This window comes from Microtus ochrogaster, chromosome 19, assembly GCF_000317375.1.
Source record: "Microtus ochrogaster isolate Prairie Vole_2 chromosome 19, MicOch1.0, whole genome shotgun sequence".
NCBI classification, from domain to species: Eukaryota; Metazoa; Chordata; class Mammalia; order Rodentia; family Cricetidae; genus Microtus; species Microtus ochrogaster.
In genome coordinates this window covers 8,282,022-8,296,176 of record NC_022021.1, presented here as the reverse complement: position 1 = coordinate 8,296,176, position 14,155 = coordinate 8,282,022, and the positions used below count along the sequence as shown (strand labels likewise).

Genomic DNA, 14,155 nt, shown 5'->3' with positions numbered 1-14,155 from the left:
CTTCCCCCAGTCCTAAGGCAGCTGTGTCTGAGGTACCCTGTGCTTTCTTTGCCAACATCGTCTGACTTAGTTCTCTGCTGACATTGCCCATATTTCACCCTGCAAGCAGTATATAAAATGCTGTACTTCTTAGTAAACTTGTGTAGCATAAGACAAAATTTGTGCCAGCCTCTCAAGCCCAGTTTTTATCTTCTCTGTTTCTCATGCCGTGGCACCACCAATCAGGACCCTGCCACTGAAGAACAACCTGCTGGTTCAGGTCACTTTCCTCTTAGGGCTGTAGTGAGGATCTATCCATACTTTTTAATCATACTTTCAGAACATGCAGTAAGTGGCCCACAGTATTAGCTATTATTATCCAAAGATGCCCTAAGACACAGAACGCTGATTCTAGTTCACACTTATGGTCTCAGTTTAAGATAAATTTAACTGTGGTTCATGTTTTACCATCATAGCTCTTTAAGGCAGTTTGCCATCATAATTATTTTTAGGCATAGCTTAGTAGTATTAACCTCATTTGTATTATTGTTATGCAATCTCCGAAGTGTTTTCAATTTGTACACCCAAAGCCTACACAACTCCCCCCCCGCCGAGCCTCTGGCAGCCACCATTCCACTTGTGTCTCTGGATCCCTCACAAAGTAGGCACGCAGCACTTGTAGCCCGTGCACTTCACTGAGCACTGATGCACCTGACGGCAGAATTCCCCTCCCTTTCAGGGAGAGTAACAGTCTACACTTTGCTGAACTACTCATCAGTTAATATCAATCTGTTAACTGTTGAGGTCTTCCTGCATTTGTCTACTGTGAATAATGCTACTAGGAATGGGGGTGGTTTCAAGACACTGCTTTTAATTCTTTGGATGCACATACCCCAAAAGGAATGTCTGGAGAAGCCTCCATTTGGTGTTTCCCATATGGTTTCTTTCTTTCTTAAGGATGGATTTATGTTTATGAGTAGAGTATTTTGTCTGCATGAATATATATATACATATACATATTTTCATATATATGTATAAAACCAAATGAAACAAAAGTTTAATATTCGCTAAATCTAGATGAGGGTACACAGATGGTCATTCTACTTTTTTAAAAAATAAACACTTAGAGGAAAATACACAAAATATTAAAAATTCAGGAAAATAAGCGAAGATAATAAAATCAAAGCAACTTACCTTTACATATCCACTGCAGAAAGACAAGGTAAAAAAGGTAGATTCCAAGGAGGAATTTTAAAAAATGGCTCTACCAAGCACCATTAGCCATAAAATATTGATACCACCATAATAAGCTTATTAGATCTCTCTCACTAGAGTACAATGAGCTTATGTGCCAATGAACTGAAAATAAAATCCAAGAACATAGTTCCCCACTATCTTCTAGCAGGCCACAGTAGCATTCTCTACTTTTCAGGGTTGGAAAGAAATTTCTGGTCTATTTCTCAGAGCACAGACTCAGAGCGCATCGTTTGCTGCAAACTTACTCTAGAAAAGCAAGCCATTCCGTGCTGCAGTCAAGGACTAGCTGCTCCCGGAGCTGATTCAGACGTCTGTAGTTTTCTACAATAAAAGGAGGGTGAAAGCGGCTCACAGCTTTTGTGCTACAAGAGGAGAAAAAAAAGAAACAACAAATAGGAAATCAAGGTTATAAGAATCAGTGCTGCATCATGTCAGAAGATTAAAGCAGCGGTTATTCACTGATGAGCCTTGAACATAAACAGCTATAAACAGAGAGCATTCTTTAATTATGGTCCTGAGCTTGACTCTAATAGGACTTGGTTCAGGAAGCTTTTAAAATAGTATTAAAATCACAAAAAATGACACAGTCAGAGCTGAAGCTTACTTCACTGGCAAAGGCTTTTTGTTCTTTCTGTTATGCTAAATAAAAATGCTTGCTTAAAAACAGCGGAAGTAAATGCAGTTAGAAAAAGATGTTGAGAAAGAAAAGTGGACACATTGATGGAGGTCATATTATACTTTTCTGTTCAGTATAATTTAGTACAAAGCTAAAACATGATGCATCACAAAGAAGGTCAGTGCATGAATTCAGAATGTAAAAAGACAGTTTGTCAGGCCCAGTGGTGGCCCTGGACGAGAAGAACTCCCACAAGCTCCCCTAGGCTTCAACGTAAGCCGTCCTCTACATCAAGAAGGGGTAGATGGTATTGGGGGTCAGAGATGCTAGGCAGGCCAGGCCTTGACCAGGCCATGCACCAGCGGTGATGTCTTCTCCAAACGGAATGGACTTTGTATGGACTATGTTACAGCAAGGGCTGTAGAGTGCTTCCATCACAGGCATGGCTGAGGTCAGTGTCTAGCAGAGAACCTTTATGGGGATCCAAGGCGTGAGTGCTGCTTCTGTGGACAGCTATCAAAGGGAAGTGGGGCTTAGAAGAGCTTTTCAAGGCCATGTGTACCCCAGTCTTTGCTCCCCAAGTCCTACATCATGCTGCCATAGTTACCTTTAACTTAGCTATTGGATACTCAAAGTCTAACTGATGATGCTCTTGTATCAAGACTCTGGCAGTCAAACAGCTGACTAAACGGTACAAGTCCTCACCAAAATGTCTTATTTACACATCGGAATTCTATTAACTGTATGTTTAGAAGATGCTGGCATTGATTTTTTTGCCTTGCTTGTTCCTCGATTACATGCTCTAGAGTTCTAGGCAAACGTTTTACTGCAGCTCTTTCTTCAAGAGTCATTTAGTGAGACACCTTGGTTGCTGTTCTACAGAGAAATGTGGGTATTAGTAATGTCTTTTTATAAAGTGCATTTTCATTCCTTCTCTGTACTATAGGATAAAAGTCAATACAGGGAAGGATGGAAAACATCCTCTAAGTCAACACTACTCACATCAAGAAACCCATGTTTGTGCCCAAAGTAGCTGTTGCCATGGCAATGGATAATGGTTACATTATTTAACTAACATGAGAAACCACCAGTCATTTTGTCAGCATGTCAAAATTTTCCACATCCTTAACATAAGAATTCCTTCGTTCCACCACCAGTCAGAAGTCTCTCTAGTATTACCTTGGGCAAATGTTACTATTTCCCTGCCCAGTCACATGGATGTAGGATAAGCAGTAAGAAATAAGCAGCACTCTACAGTCAAAAGTGCACACTTCTGAAGAGGCCCCTCCAAGGGACGGATGCCAACCAAGGACAGAATGTGCTTCTCTAATATAGTTCTCATTCACATTAATCATGCCATGATATAAGTTACAAAAAGAAGTAACTATTTTAACGACGTGCCAAGGAAAACACTAAGAATACAGAACCACGAAGCTCAGTGAGGTAGAAAATGAGATTTCAGCTTCTTAGAAGAAATGTCAGGTACAGCATTCATCAAAAAGCCCAAACTACCACATTCATCTTCCAGCTGCTGTATTATAAATATGGTCTTCAAAATATTGTTAAATGAATGACAAAAACAGTTAAAGACAATCATCTCTTTGGTCCCAATTCATAGGAAAATCAAAAAGTACTCTTGCTTTGAGCATGTGGCTGGCACTGGCCTAGTATCTCAGATACACACATCATATTCATACCTGAGCTTAAAAAAATGCCTTAAACTTACCTTCCAACCTTCACCCAATCAGCTGGGATGCAAGATACGGCTGAGTTCTTTATTTCAATCATAAACTAAAATAAATGCAAATGAACAGTGAGATATTTAAATGAGCAGCCACCCACAGTATATCATAAGGCTTCTTGGAAACAGTGTATGACAATTTAATAAACATTATTCTACACACTCAAAATAAATCCAGTATTATTCTTGGGAGAGTTTGGGTGTTTTCTAATAACCTCTTTCATTCATTACTATCCATGTATCTTAAGAATTCTGTTACTCAGTAAGATTAAGTTTGATAAAAGTGTGTGGGGTGGGTGTGCCTGTGCTCATGTGCCCATACTTACAACTGTGGAGGCCGGAGGAGGACGTTGGTTGGGTGTTCTGCCCTGTCACACTTCCTGTCCTACCTCCCTAAGACAGGGTCCCTCACTGAACCTGACATTCTTCGTTTCAGCTAGACTGACTAGTCAGCACGCCTCAGGGATCCTGCTGTCTGCTCCCTGCCACATGTTTGGAGCTACCCTTTGGAGCAGAATGGGTTTGCTGTCTGGTACACAACGGAAGGCAATGGCTGTCCTCCCTGCAAGAGGTCATCAACTGCCAATCATTCAGTAAGGAGGGTCGGAGCCTTATAAACCACACCTACATCCATCACAGGCTGTACACATCTGTTCTTTCCATATAGCTTTCATGTGCTTTCCCCTCCTTCTTCTGCAATATTCCCTGAGCCTCCAGTAAGACTCCCTTCACATATCCAACTGTGCTCTGTCAGCAAACTTCTCTGACATGAGCCAGAAGCGAAGGAAGTCAACTTCTACCATACCTCATCTGAGGCACTATTCAGAGGTGTGTCCTTTCAGTGTGCTCAAATCTCTGTATACAAACACGTGTGCACGCATACACATACACACACACAACCACCTGGGGCTTGTTCAGATACACTTTCAAAAACCTATACTATAAACAATAAGGACTATTGCCTCCTGGATTAATTATCCCGTGATAGTTTCATGAAGTTTTTCATTTGTCTGTTTTATGATATGCGTAAACTTTGCATTTGTCGTGTCTTTGATTCATTTTTACACTAAAAGAAATGCTGTAGGTTTTACAGTAATGGTTAGTATTTATTAATTTCCATGCCAAGCAAAATTCTGAAACTAACAGTACCTTCATATATAGAAATTGATTAATACAATTTCAAATCTCCCATACTCAAGTCTGTTAAGAAGTAGCAGCCTAACAACGTTTCTATAGTTATAAAAAATTAAGTGGAAACAAGCCAAAATTTAGATATATTATTGATGGGAAAAATAAAATTACTAACTAAACTAAATAATTCTTCAGCTCAAAAATGCACTGTGAAGGCACACAGGCATTTTATGAAACAATTCTGAGAGAGCTATGCCAAGTGAAATATCAAATTTCAAGGCTACAGGAAGAAAAGCTCCCAACCCGTGGGAGTTGGTGAAGGATGGTGAACATTTTGAAAATCCCATGAAAGCAAGGTGTACCCTGAGAATCACTGTGCAGCTATCAAAGGTCCACTCTAGGGACCAGCAGCATTACCATGCACAGCCAATCACAGCCATGGAGGATGGGAGGTGCAGCAGGAGCCGGGAAAGCCCCTGGATCTCCCGCTGGCTAGCGTGTGGTCGTGCACGTCTGTCCTCGGGTCTCAGTCTAAGTTTCTCAGCACAGCTGCACACTGTGCTCTGCTGCAGCAGCCTTAGCAGAGGAGCTGTCCTTTCCAGTTATCTCCTTTTCCAAACATCCTAAGAACGAGCAGGCAGGCCCCTCGTTTATGAGTCTTACTGCTAAAGAAAAAATCACTGGAAAAAATAACGTGTATTCTAGAAAGTTCTGCAAGTTCTCACAGCAATGCCCTGCTCTGCATTCCCAATCCCACCTCCCAGAAGCAGCACAAGAATTCTGCCTTCAGTCTAGGACTTTCTCATATTACTCTCCCAGGACCTACTTCTGTCTGGGTTAAATATCAGCCAGTATGATTCAAACTAAGTTACACCAGCCTAGGCTAGCATCACTGCCAGGTTTGCTGAAAATCTTCTATCCCACCCTTTGCTTGTTTTATTTTGTTTTTAGATAGATATGTCTTCATTAAAGTTCCAGTTGCTGTGATGAAACACCATGACCCAAAAGCAAGCTAAAAAGGAAAGGGTTTATTTGGCTCACACTTCCACATTGCCGTTCTTCACTGAAGGAAGTCAGGACAGGAACTCAAACAGGGCAGGATCCTGGAGGTAGGAGCTGATTCAGAGTTCATGGGAGGTCGGGGTTGCTGCTTACTGGTTTGTTTCTCCTAACTTGCTCAATCTGCTTTCTTATAGAACTAGGACCACTAGTCAGAGAAGGTACCACTCATAATGGGCTGGGCCCTCCCCCATTGATCACTAGTTGAGAAAATGCCTGCCCTTTTTGGGATGCTTGGGGTTTTTCCCCTTTGGACCTATGGTGATTTGAAAGAAAATGGGCCCCAAGGCCAGTGGCACTATAAGGTGTGGCCTTGTTGGAGGAAGTGTGTCACTACGGGGGCAGGCTTTGAGGTCTCTTTTGCAGGCTTCCCTCAGTATGACAGACAGTCAACTTCTTGTTGCCTGTAAGATGTAGCATCACATCAGCTCCAGTATCACATTTGCCTGCATGCAGCCATGTTCCCCGCCATGATGACAATGGACTGAACTTCTGAAACTGTAAGTGAGCCACCCCAATTAAATGTTTTACTTTATGAGACTTGCTGTGGTCATGGTGTCTCTTCACAGCAATAGAAACCCAACTAAGACAGGACACATACAAAACACTTATTTGGATGAGCTATACGCTGTGAATGAACAAATTTTTCCTAAAGATTATTCTCAGTATTTTCTCCCTTTTCCATTAAGAATAATAATATTAGTGCTGCCTCAAATCTAAATATCATCCCACATCCCTATTGGCTCAGGTTAACAGATAGTTCATTGCTGTCATAAAATATGACCACCATCGCAGTAAGCTATGTGAAGTTACATAATATCTTCTTTCATAACTTTCTTGCAGACCAATACTTAAGGAAGCAGCATATAATGAGGCTTAGTGTACTAATGAGTATATAAAACCCAGGAGCAGAGGTGAAAAAGAATGTTGTCAAAACACTAGCTTAGCAGCCTGGCACATTTATTTGTCCATTCTCAGTAACACGATTCATATTCTGTGTGGTCTCTATCAACAAGCTTTCTATTTTTTTTAGTTATTACAAGGGACATGTATACAGAAATATATAGAAACAGGAGGGTATAAAATCACATTGAAAAGTAGCTTTTCTCCCTACTCATGAATAACACTAGTAAATAATGGCATGATGAAAAGCTGTGTTCATGTATTTCATGTGTAAGTTCCAATATTCTTACGACACAGGAGTCATGTGACATGTAACTGGTCAAACTGTCACATAGACTCAGCTTTCCCACCATAGCATCTGCAAGCCACTCCTACTATACATTGTTAGCAATTTTATTAGAACAATTATGACCACTTGGATTTCACCAGTGAACCAAATAGTGGTATTAGATTACATGCAATTTACCAAATTCATAAGCACATGGCGGAAACAAGAGATACAATTAAATATTCGAGGTCTGTTTAAATACTCAAAAATATTTGTGCAGATCTCTGAGTGAAACAGGCTTTGTGAAACGTCTGCTGGCTATAAAGTCCTGGGAATTCTAGTCAGAAGATGGGCAGGCTAACCACGTCAGTGGTTACTAAGTGTGCACGGTCTTGAGCAATCTGATAAGCACACCATTGTTCACTTTACTTCCTTATTTCAAATAACTATACAACTGACAATCTTTCACTAAAATACACAGAGCAATGCAAATATTAAGACATGTGATTTGGAAAAGCTTGGGGGGTCATTATGGGGCTAGCAAAAAACCTGGCACTAGAGAAATTCCCAGGAATCCACAAGGATGACCCTAAGCAATAGTGGAGAGGGTGCTCGAACAGGCTTTGCCCTGTAGTCAGATTGATGAATATCTTAAATATCACCATAGAACCTTCATCCAGCAACTGATGGAAACAGGGGCAGAGACCCGCTGCAGAGCACTGGGCTGAGCCCCCAAAATTCAGTTGAAGAGTGGGGGGAGTAAGAATATGAGCAAAGAGGTCATATTCAGTGGATGAGGACACCCACTGAAATAGTTTACCTGAGCTAATGGGAGCTCACCAACTCTGGCCAGACAAGGAAAGAACCAGCACTGAACCAAGCTAAACCCTCTGAATGTGGGTGACAGTTGTATGGCTGGGGCAGACTGAGGGGCCACTAGCAGTGGCACCAGGATTTGTCCCTGTTGCTTGTACTGGCTTTTTGGAACCCATTCTCTTTGGATGGATACCTTGCTCAGCCTGGATATAGTGGGGAGGGCCTTGGTCCTTCCTAGGAGCAAGTGCCTTACCCTCTCTGGGAGGTAGAGAAAATGGGAGGAGGAGAAGGAGTGGGAACTGGAATTGGTATGTAAAATGAAAAAAGATAGTTATATATATAAAAATGTTGTAACCAGGCTGTTCAAGTGGGCTTCCTGTAGCAGAGCTTTCCACAAGAAAAAAAAATCTATTTTTTAAATCTTAAATAGAATGTTCACCCTGAAGAAATTATTCCTAAGTTTATTAAATTGATTTTTATTTATTTATTTATACAATATTCTGTCTTTGTGTATGTCTGCAGGCCAGAAGAGGGCACCAGACCTCATTACAGATGGTTGTGAGCCACCATGTGGTTGCTGGGAATTGAACTCAGGACCTTTGGAAGAGCAGGCAGTGCTCTTAACCACTGAGCCATCTCTCCAGCCCCTTAAATTGATATTTTAACAAAGTAAAATGTCTGAAATTCCTTTCATGAGGATCTTCACAGTAATATAAACAGATGTAGTAAGAATGAGCATCAAGGTGCAGAGCAGGCTTGAAAGCTACGACTTCATTTTTAAAGCATTTCTCTCTGAACAGTTCTCATTCAGATATTAGTACCAACTTTAAAGACAAGTATATGTCCTTGGGCTGGACAGATTGCTAGGCGGTTAAGAGCACTGGCTGTTCTTTAAGAGGATCCAGGTTCAAGTCCCAGCACCCACAAGGCCCAGACTCACTACTATCTGTAACTCCAGTTCCAAGGGATCTTACACCCTCATACAGGCAAACTAATGTACGTGAAATAAACAAATCATTTTTAAAAAGACAAGTATACATCCTCACCTATATTGCAAAGAGCAATGAGAGCTATGCATGGCTACATTAATGTGCATTTCCACTCTAAATAAGACTGGGAGAAGTGCTCCCAGTTAACCACTGTAAGATTCAATCAATATATGTGATCTACTCGGCACCATTGCCTCTGTGAGGCAGAGGCCAAGACTAGCTCCTCTGCCCGGGACCTAGACCCTGTTAATAGTAACTAAGATCTTCTGTAATGTATCTTCAACAAGTAATGGGTACATGTAACACCACGTTGCTTGAATTTATTTAAAGATTAATAAAACATTATTATGATTTTTTGTCAAAATAGGTTATTATGGCATATTTCCAAGGGAAAAGACAGAAGGTTTTTAATAAGATATTTACAACTGTCAGGTTCAAAGTCTTTTTCCTCCCCTTTTTCCCCCAATGATAGGGCTGGTGGCATTGTCCTAAACAGATGGACTCTGGTCAGGTAAACAAGCCTAAAGGTTTCTGTTTCCTGAAAAGCTGACCTCTTAAGGTGGTTTCTGTTCACCAAAGACTGCCCTTAATCCTCCAGGAACCTCCCTTAACCTTCCCCCAAACATCACCCACTTCCACAAGGCACAAAGTTCCGGATCAGCCTTGGCAGCCTATATCAGCTCAGACCCCTACCCCACTGACTGTCATATAAAATCTGCTTGCTTTTCCACCACCTTGCCCTTCTCTGGCTTGGCAGTTTGAATAGCAATAAATCTTTCTGCTCATGGACAGGTCTAGTTCGGTAGTTTTTCTGCGCCACTGCTTATAACAACCTATCCACAGATTTTACTTATATTATGAAAGAGCTTTTCTACTCCAGGCAAACTGCTATGAAATGAAAATGCTTGACATTACCTCTTGTCCTGATACAGTCACATATTGTAAAGAAGGAAGTTTTAGTATTTTTCGTAATTCTTGTAAATGCATTTGGATACTCTGAGTAACTTCTTGAATTTCATCTTTCCTCTTTTTTATTAAAGGGAAGTCAGAGAGGTCTTTGAATAATTCAGTTTTATCCCCAACTCTAAAATATGAAAAATGCAGATACGTATATTGAAGCATGTTAATTAGACCAGTTATCAATTTTGTAGCATGATTAAATACCAACAGCCTGGAACTCAGGAAAACGTGGTTCTAATTCCAGCTCTGCCACTGAATATTTATGGGGACATTCCTTAACTTCCGAGGACTGACAAATAATTTTATTTTAATTGTATTTTAATTGTATGGTGAAACCAAGAAAGAAAACTATGGCATCATTTGCCCAATAACAACAAAGGTGAACTCAGCTTCCTGTGAGACACAGCATAAAACTACACCCTTAAGAGGACACCTGCAGATTCTAAATAAAAAAGACAATTGCCCCTAGGTATCTGGAAAATGGGGACAAGGGCCATTTGGCACCTGCTTTGGAGTTAATCAACTGCTACTGTCAGGCTTTAGGAGAACTTCATCCTCTCTCATCTGATACCCGAGGATGTACTTCCTTGGTCCTGGATTGTGAACTGTCTGAGTTTAGACAATTATAAATGTTTCCAATTACGTATGTACTCAAGCAACTTCCCACACCAAGTAGCAAATACACTGGTTGATGGTTGCTAGGGGGAGGAAGTGGGAGTCCACACTTACTTGGCGGCCTGTTCATTCATAATCTTTAAGTAATGTTCCACTGGACTGAGGAGCTCAGGGGTTTCTAAGATGAGCATTCGCAGTAAGTCTGACCGTACATGGGAATTCACAGCAGGCATCAATGCTTGAAGCTCTGACTTCAGGTGACTCAGGCTTTTGACAATCAAGAAGAACTCTTGCGTAGAGCACTGGAAACAAATATTTTTTAATTGAAACAACATAAAGAGCTGGATGTGGTGACTCCCACCAGTGATCCCAACATTTAGGAGACTGGGTTTAAAAAAAAAAAAAGATCCACCATAAGCCAGGGTGCAGTAAAGAAACACTGAAATGGCCACGCTGTACTCCATTTTAATTTGGCCCTTTTAGTTGGTTTACTGAGGCCAGGTGGCCAGGTCTGACATTGGGGCACTGATTGTTCTTAAGGAGAGAACCAGACCACCAGAGGCACTGGAGAAGAGGGAAGAGCAGCTTTGCCAAAAAAGGGAGTTTGGGTTTTATTGGGTAGTTTTAGTTAGGCAAGAAAGCAGTAAGGAAAAAGGAACTATTGCAGGCAAAAGGGACTGTGGAGGTAAGCAAAATTGTACAAGGGGTGGGAAGGTTCGGCTGTTAGGACAGCAGGAGGCTATAGCCAAGCTGTTCTGCTGGGATAAGGGGCCAGCAGACTTCTGAGAAGTTCAGAACACCCATACAGCTTCCATTTGCAGGAGGGGCTGGGTCCCACACAGGTCATCCATTTTGGTGTCCTAAGTGACTCCATCTTTGGGCCAGGCTAACAGTTGTGAACCCCCAAGTTTGATAACAATAAAACAAACAAACTAAAACTTCAAGGCAGTATTTGTCATTTGTTCAAATGTCAAAGATCTGCTTGATCTTTGACATTTAATAACACGTCACACAAGAGCCAGCCTTCTCCACTAGCAGTAGGAGCAACCTTCTTGAAGAGTATAGAGGCCTATGTCCTCACAGCTATTAACTAGGTTCTCAGCGTATGAAGAAACGCCCTTGGAAAGCCAGGCTTCTAGGATAAACCTCTTAATAGGAAAGATACTAGTTTCTTTCTCCTGAGTTACACAAAAGATCATTTGTGAAGTACTTGCCACAGTCAGTATTAAGCCTGTTTTGCACAAAAGTAGGAATAGGGGAGGTCAATTTAATAACCAAACCAAAAAAAAAAAAGTTAAAAATTTCACCTGTATTAGATCTTGGAAGTATGTGGGTACAAGAAAAAGTAAACCAAAGAAAAAAGTTAATAAAGATACATCTCTTTTGCTTAAGGCAATTATGCTTCAAAGAACAGGCCACAGCACAAGACATATCATTGGAAGGAGCAGAGCTTACATCCATGTGTGACCTGTGGCTCGGGCTCAGTCCAGCCTGGCTAGGAATCTATTCACATACAAGACTGTACAAACTCTTCTCAACACTGGTGAAACATCTTTATCCTTAAATGTATGTACCAACTTTAACATCTGATATGGGTTCCTGTGACACAATTTTCTAAGATTTGACTCTGAACTTTTGATATAAAAAGAAATAATTTATTTTATTCCACATTAAGCCCTCTTGGAATCTTCCATCACTTTTACTGTAAAAGCACCTCCATGAAAATTCTACAATCACAGGTCCTAGGCTGCCCCACAGAACGGACAAGATCTGGACCCAGGATGTCACTCAGCATTGGTGCGAACGGCAGCAGCCTGGAGTGACCCAGCAAGAAGAGAAAACTAAATGAAAAGGCCATGGATAACCCCAGCAACTACTGCTTAAAAGCAAAGCAACTAAACTAACAAATGGCATGCACTGACGGTGTGATCAAGAGCCAGCTAAGAAAACTGTGGTGCGGAACATTCAGACTTTCTAACGTTGGTCTGTCACCACTTTTGTCCTTCGCCTTTGAAACCAATCTTGAGCCTCACTCTGGTGAGACGCAAGAGCAGCACCAAGGAAGAGCTTCCAAGGGAGTCACACGTTCTCGTAAAACACAGTCAGAAATCTCAGAACACAAGCCATCCTAGCACTGCACATGGATTGCTTCTCAAATGAATATGATTGTAACTTCTCTAGAGCTTGGAAACTTGAAGGGAAACATAAAGCTTATGAGAGGTAAACCAAAGTGAAATTTAAAGACAGGCCGCAAGGCGGCCTAGAAATCACTACAGCTTGGCAGGATGTTGCCACCACCTGCCATGGATACTTTGACCTTGCTTTTTTGATTAACAGCTCAAACAAAATCTGTTCTACTCTTATTTTTCTCTTGAGAGAAAAAAAGGGGGGAAGGGGAAAATCTCTGACATCTGTCAAAACTCCTTCCAAACAGTGAAGGCAAAATGCCTGGAGATCAGCTGACTGGCTGCTAGGGATGGGGTCAAGGACACAAATAACACATGGTTTTGTACCTCTCTGCAGCACCAAAGAGAGTTTTCCAACATCAAAATGGCATGTACCGCTGCCAGCTAAACTGCGGCACAGCACCCAATGCTGCAGTTGACGCCACCGAGCATCATCAACTCAGGATCCGCTTCTCCAGGATCTGCATGACCAAATCAAGTTTGTAGTTTGTTTCTAATTTAACTCAAGTGCAGGGAACAATTACATAAGTCCTCCTGAGTGCCACAAATATCCTCAGAGGCAGTACTTATCATTCTGGCATTATTTCCCAAGGAAGACAGTCTTAAAAAGTAAACATTAATGAAAATTGGTCAAACTAAACTTTGGGTATATAAAAATTTGTTCTACCATAAATTAAGCAGGCAATTTATATTTGGCAAAAAGTAAATTATAAATAAAGTTTGAGTGTGAAGAATTGAGAAAACCGCATCAAACAAGTTAGCATCCAAAGGACACAACAACTAAAAGAGAGTCAAGGATGCTAGATTTAAGCACAAATTCTGTCATGTTAGTAAGCCACTAGCCGTCTGTGGTGGTCTGAATGAAAATGACTCCCACAGGCTCATAGGGAGGGGCACTATTAGGAGGTGTGGCTTTGTTGGAGTAGGTGTGTCACTGGAGGCGGGTATTGACGTTTCAGATGTTCAATCCAGGCCCAGTGTTGCTTTCAGATCCAGATGCAGAACTCCCAGCTATTTTCCAGCACCATGACTGCCTGTGCGCCACTATACTTCTTGCTATGATAACAATGGACTAAACCTCTGAAATGTAAGGCTTCTGTTGTCATGGTGTCTCTTCACAGCAATAAACCCCTAACTAAGACAGCCTCTTTTAAAAAGCACTGCATTATACAACAGTATGCAGTCGTAGCATGATTACACAGTACAGTAAGAAAGTGATATCACACCCCTCTCCTCTTAAGGCTCAGGTCATTTCAGAACAGGAGCAGAAAGACTGTAGGAGCCAGAGGTGGTGGTGACTGCACTGAAACAATATTTTCCAGACACACAGGGCACTTGTACAGATGAACTCACTGAAGGGCTAATGGCCCAAAAGGCTAAGGTGAGTTAAGCAACACAGGACAAGAATGTTGACTCGCTACTGACATCTGCAGGCTGCTAGCATCCAGGAAGATACTAAGAACTAAACAGTGGGCGGTGGGGTGGCCCACACCTTTAATTCCAGTAGGCAGGCAGGAGGCAGAGGCAGGTTGATTTCTGTGAATTTGAGGTCAACCTGGTCTATAAGAGCTAGTTCCAGAACAGCTAGGACTGTAACAGAGAAACCCTGTGAAAAACCAAAAAAGAAGAAGAAGA

General features: G+C 41.4%; 1 protein-coding gene across 2 annotated transcripts in view; it reads right to left on the bottom strand.

The window, feature by feature from the left end:
- The window catches only part of Msh3 (mutS homolog 3), a 162,556-nt gene that overhangs the window by 46,855 nt on the left and 101,546 nt on the right, over nucleotides 1-14,155 (bottom strand). For both annotated transcript variants that reach the window (XM_005356505.3, XM_005356506.3), the window contains exons 14-17: nucleotides 10,449-10,636; nucleotides 9,675-9,843; nucleotides 3,579-3,643; nucleotides 1,482-1,598 (exon numbers count right to left, since the gene is read on the bottom strand). In XM_005356505.3, the coding sequence (XP_005356562.1) occupies nucleotides 1,482-1,598; nucleotides 3,579-3,643; nucleotides 9,675-9,843; nucleotides 10,449-10,636 (539 nt within the window). The remainder of the gene's footprint in view (nucleotides 1-1,481; nucleotides 1,599-3,578; nucleotides 3,644-9,674; nucleotides 9,844-10,448; nucleotides 10,637-14,155) is intronic.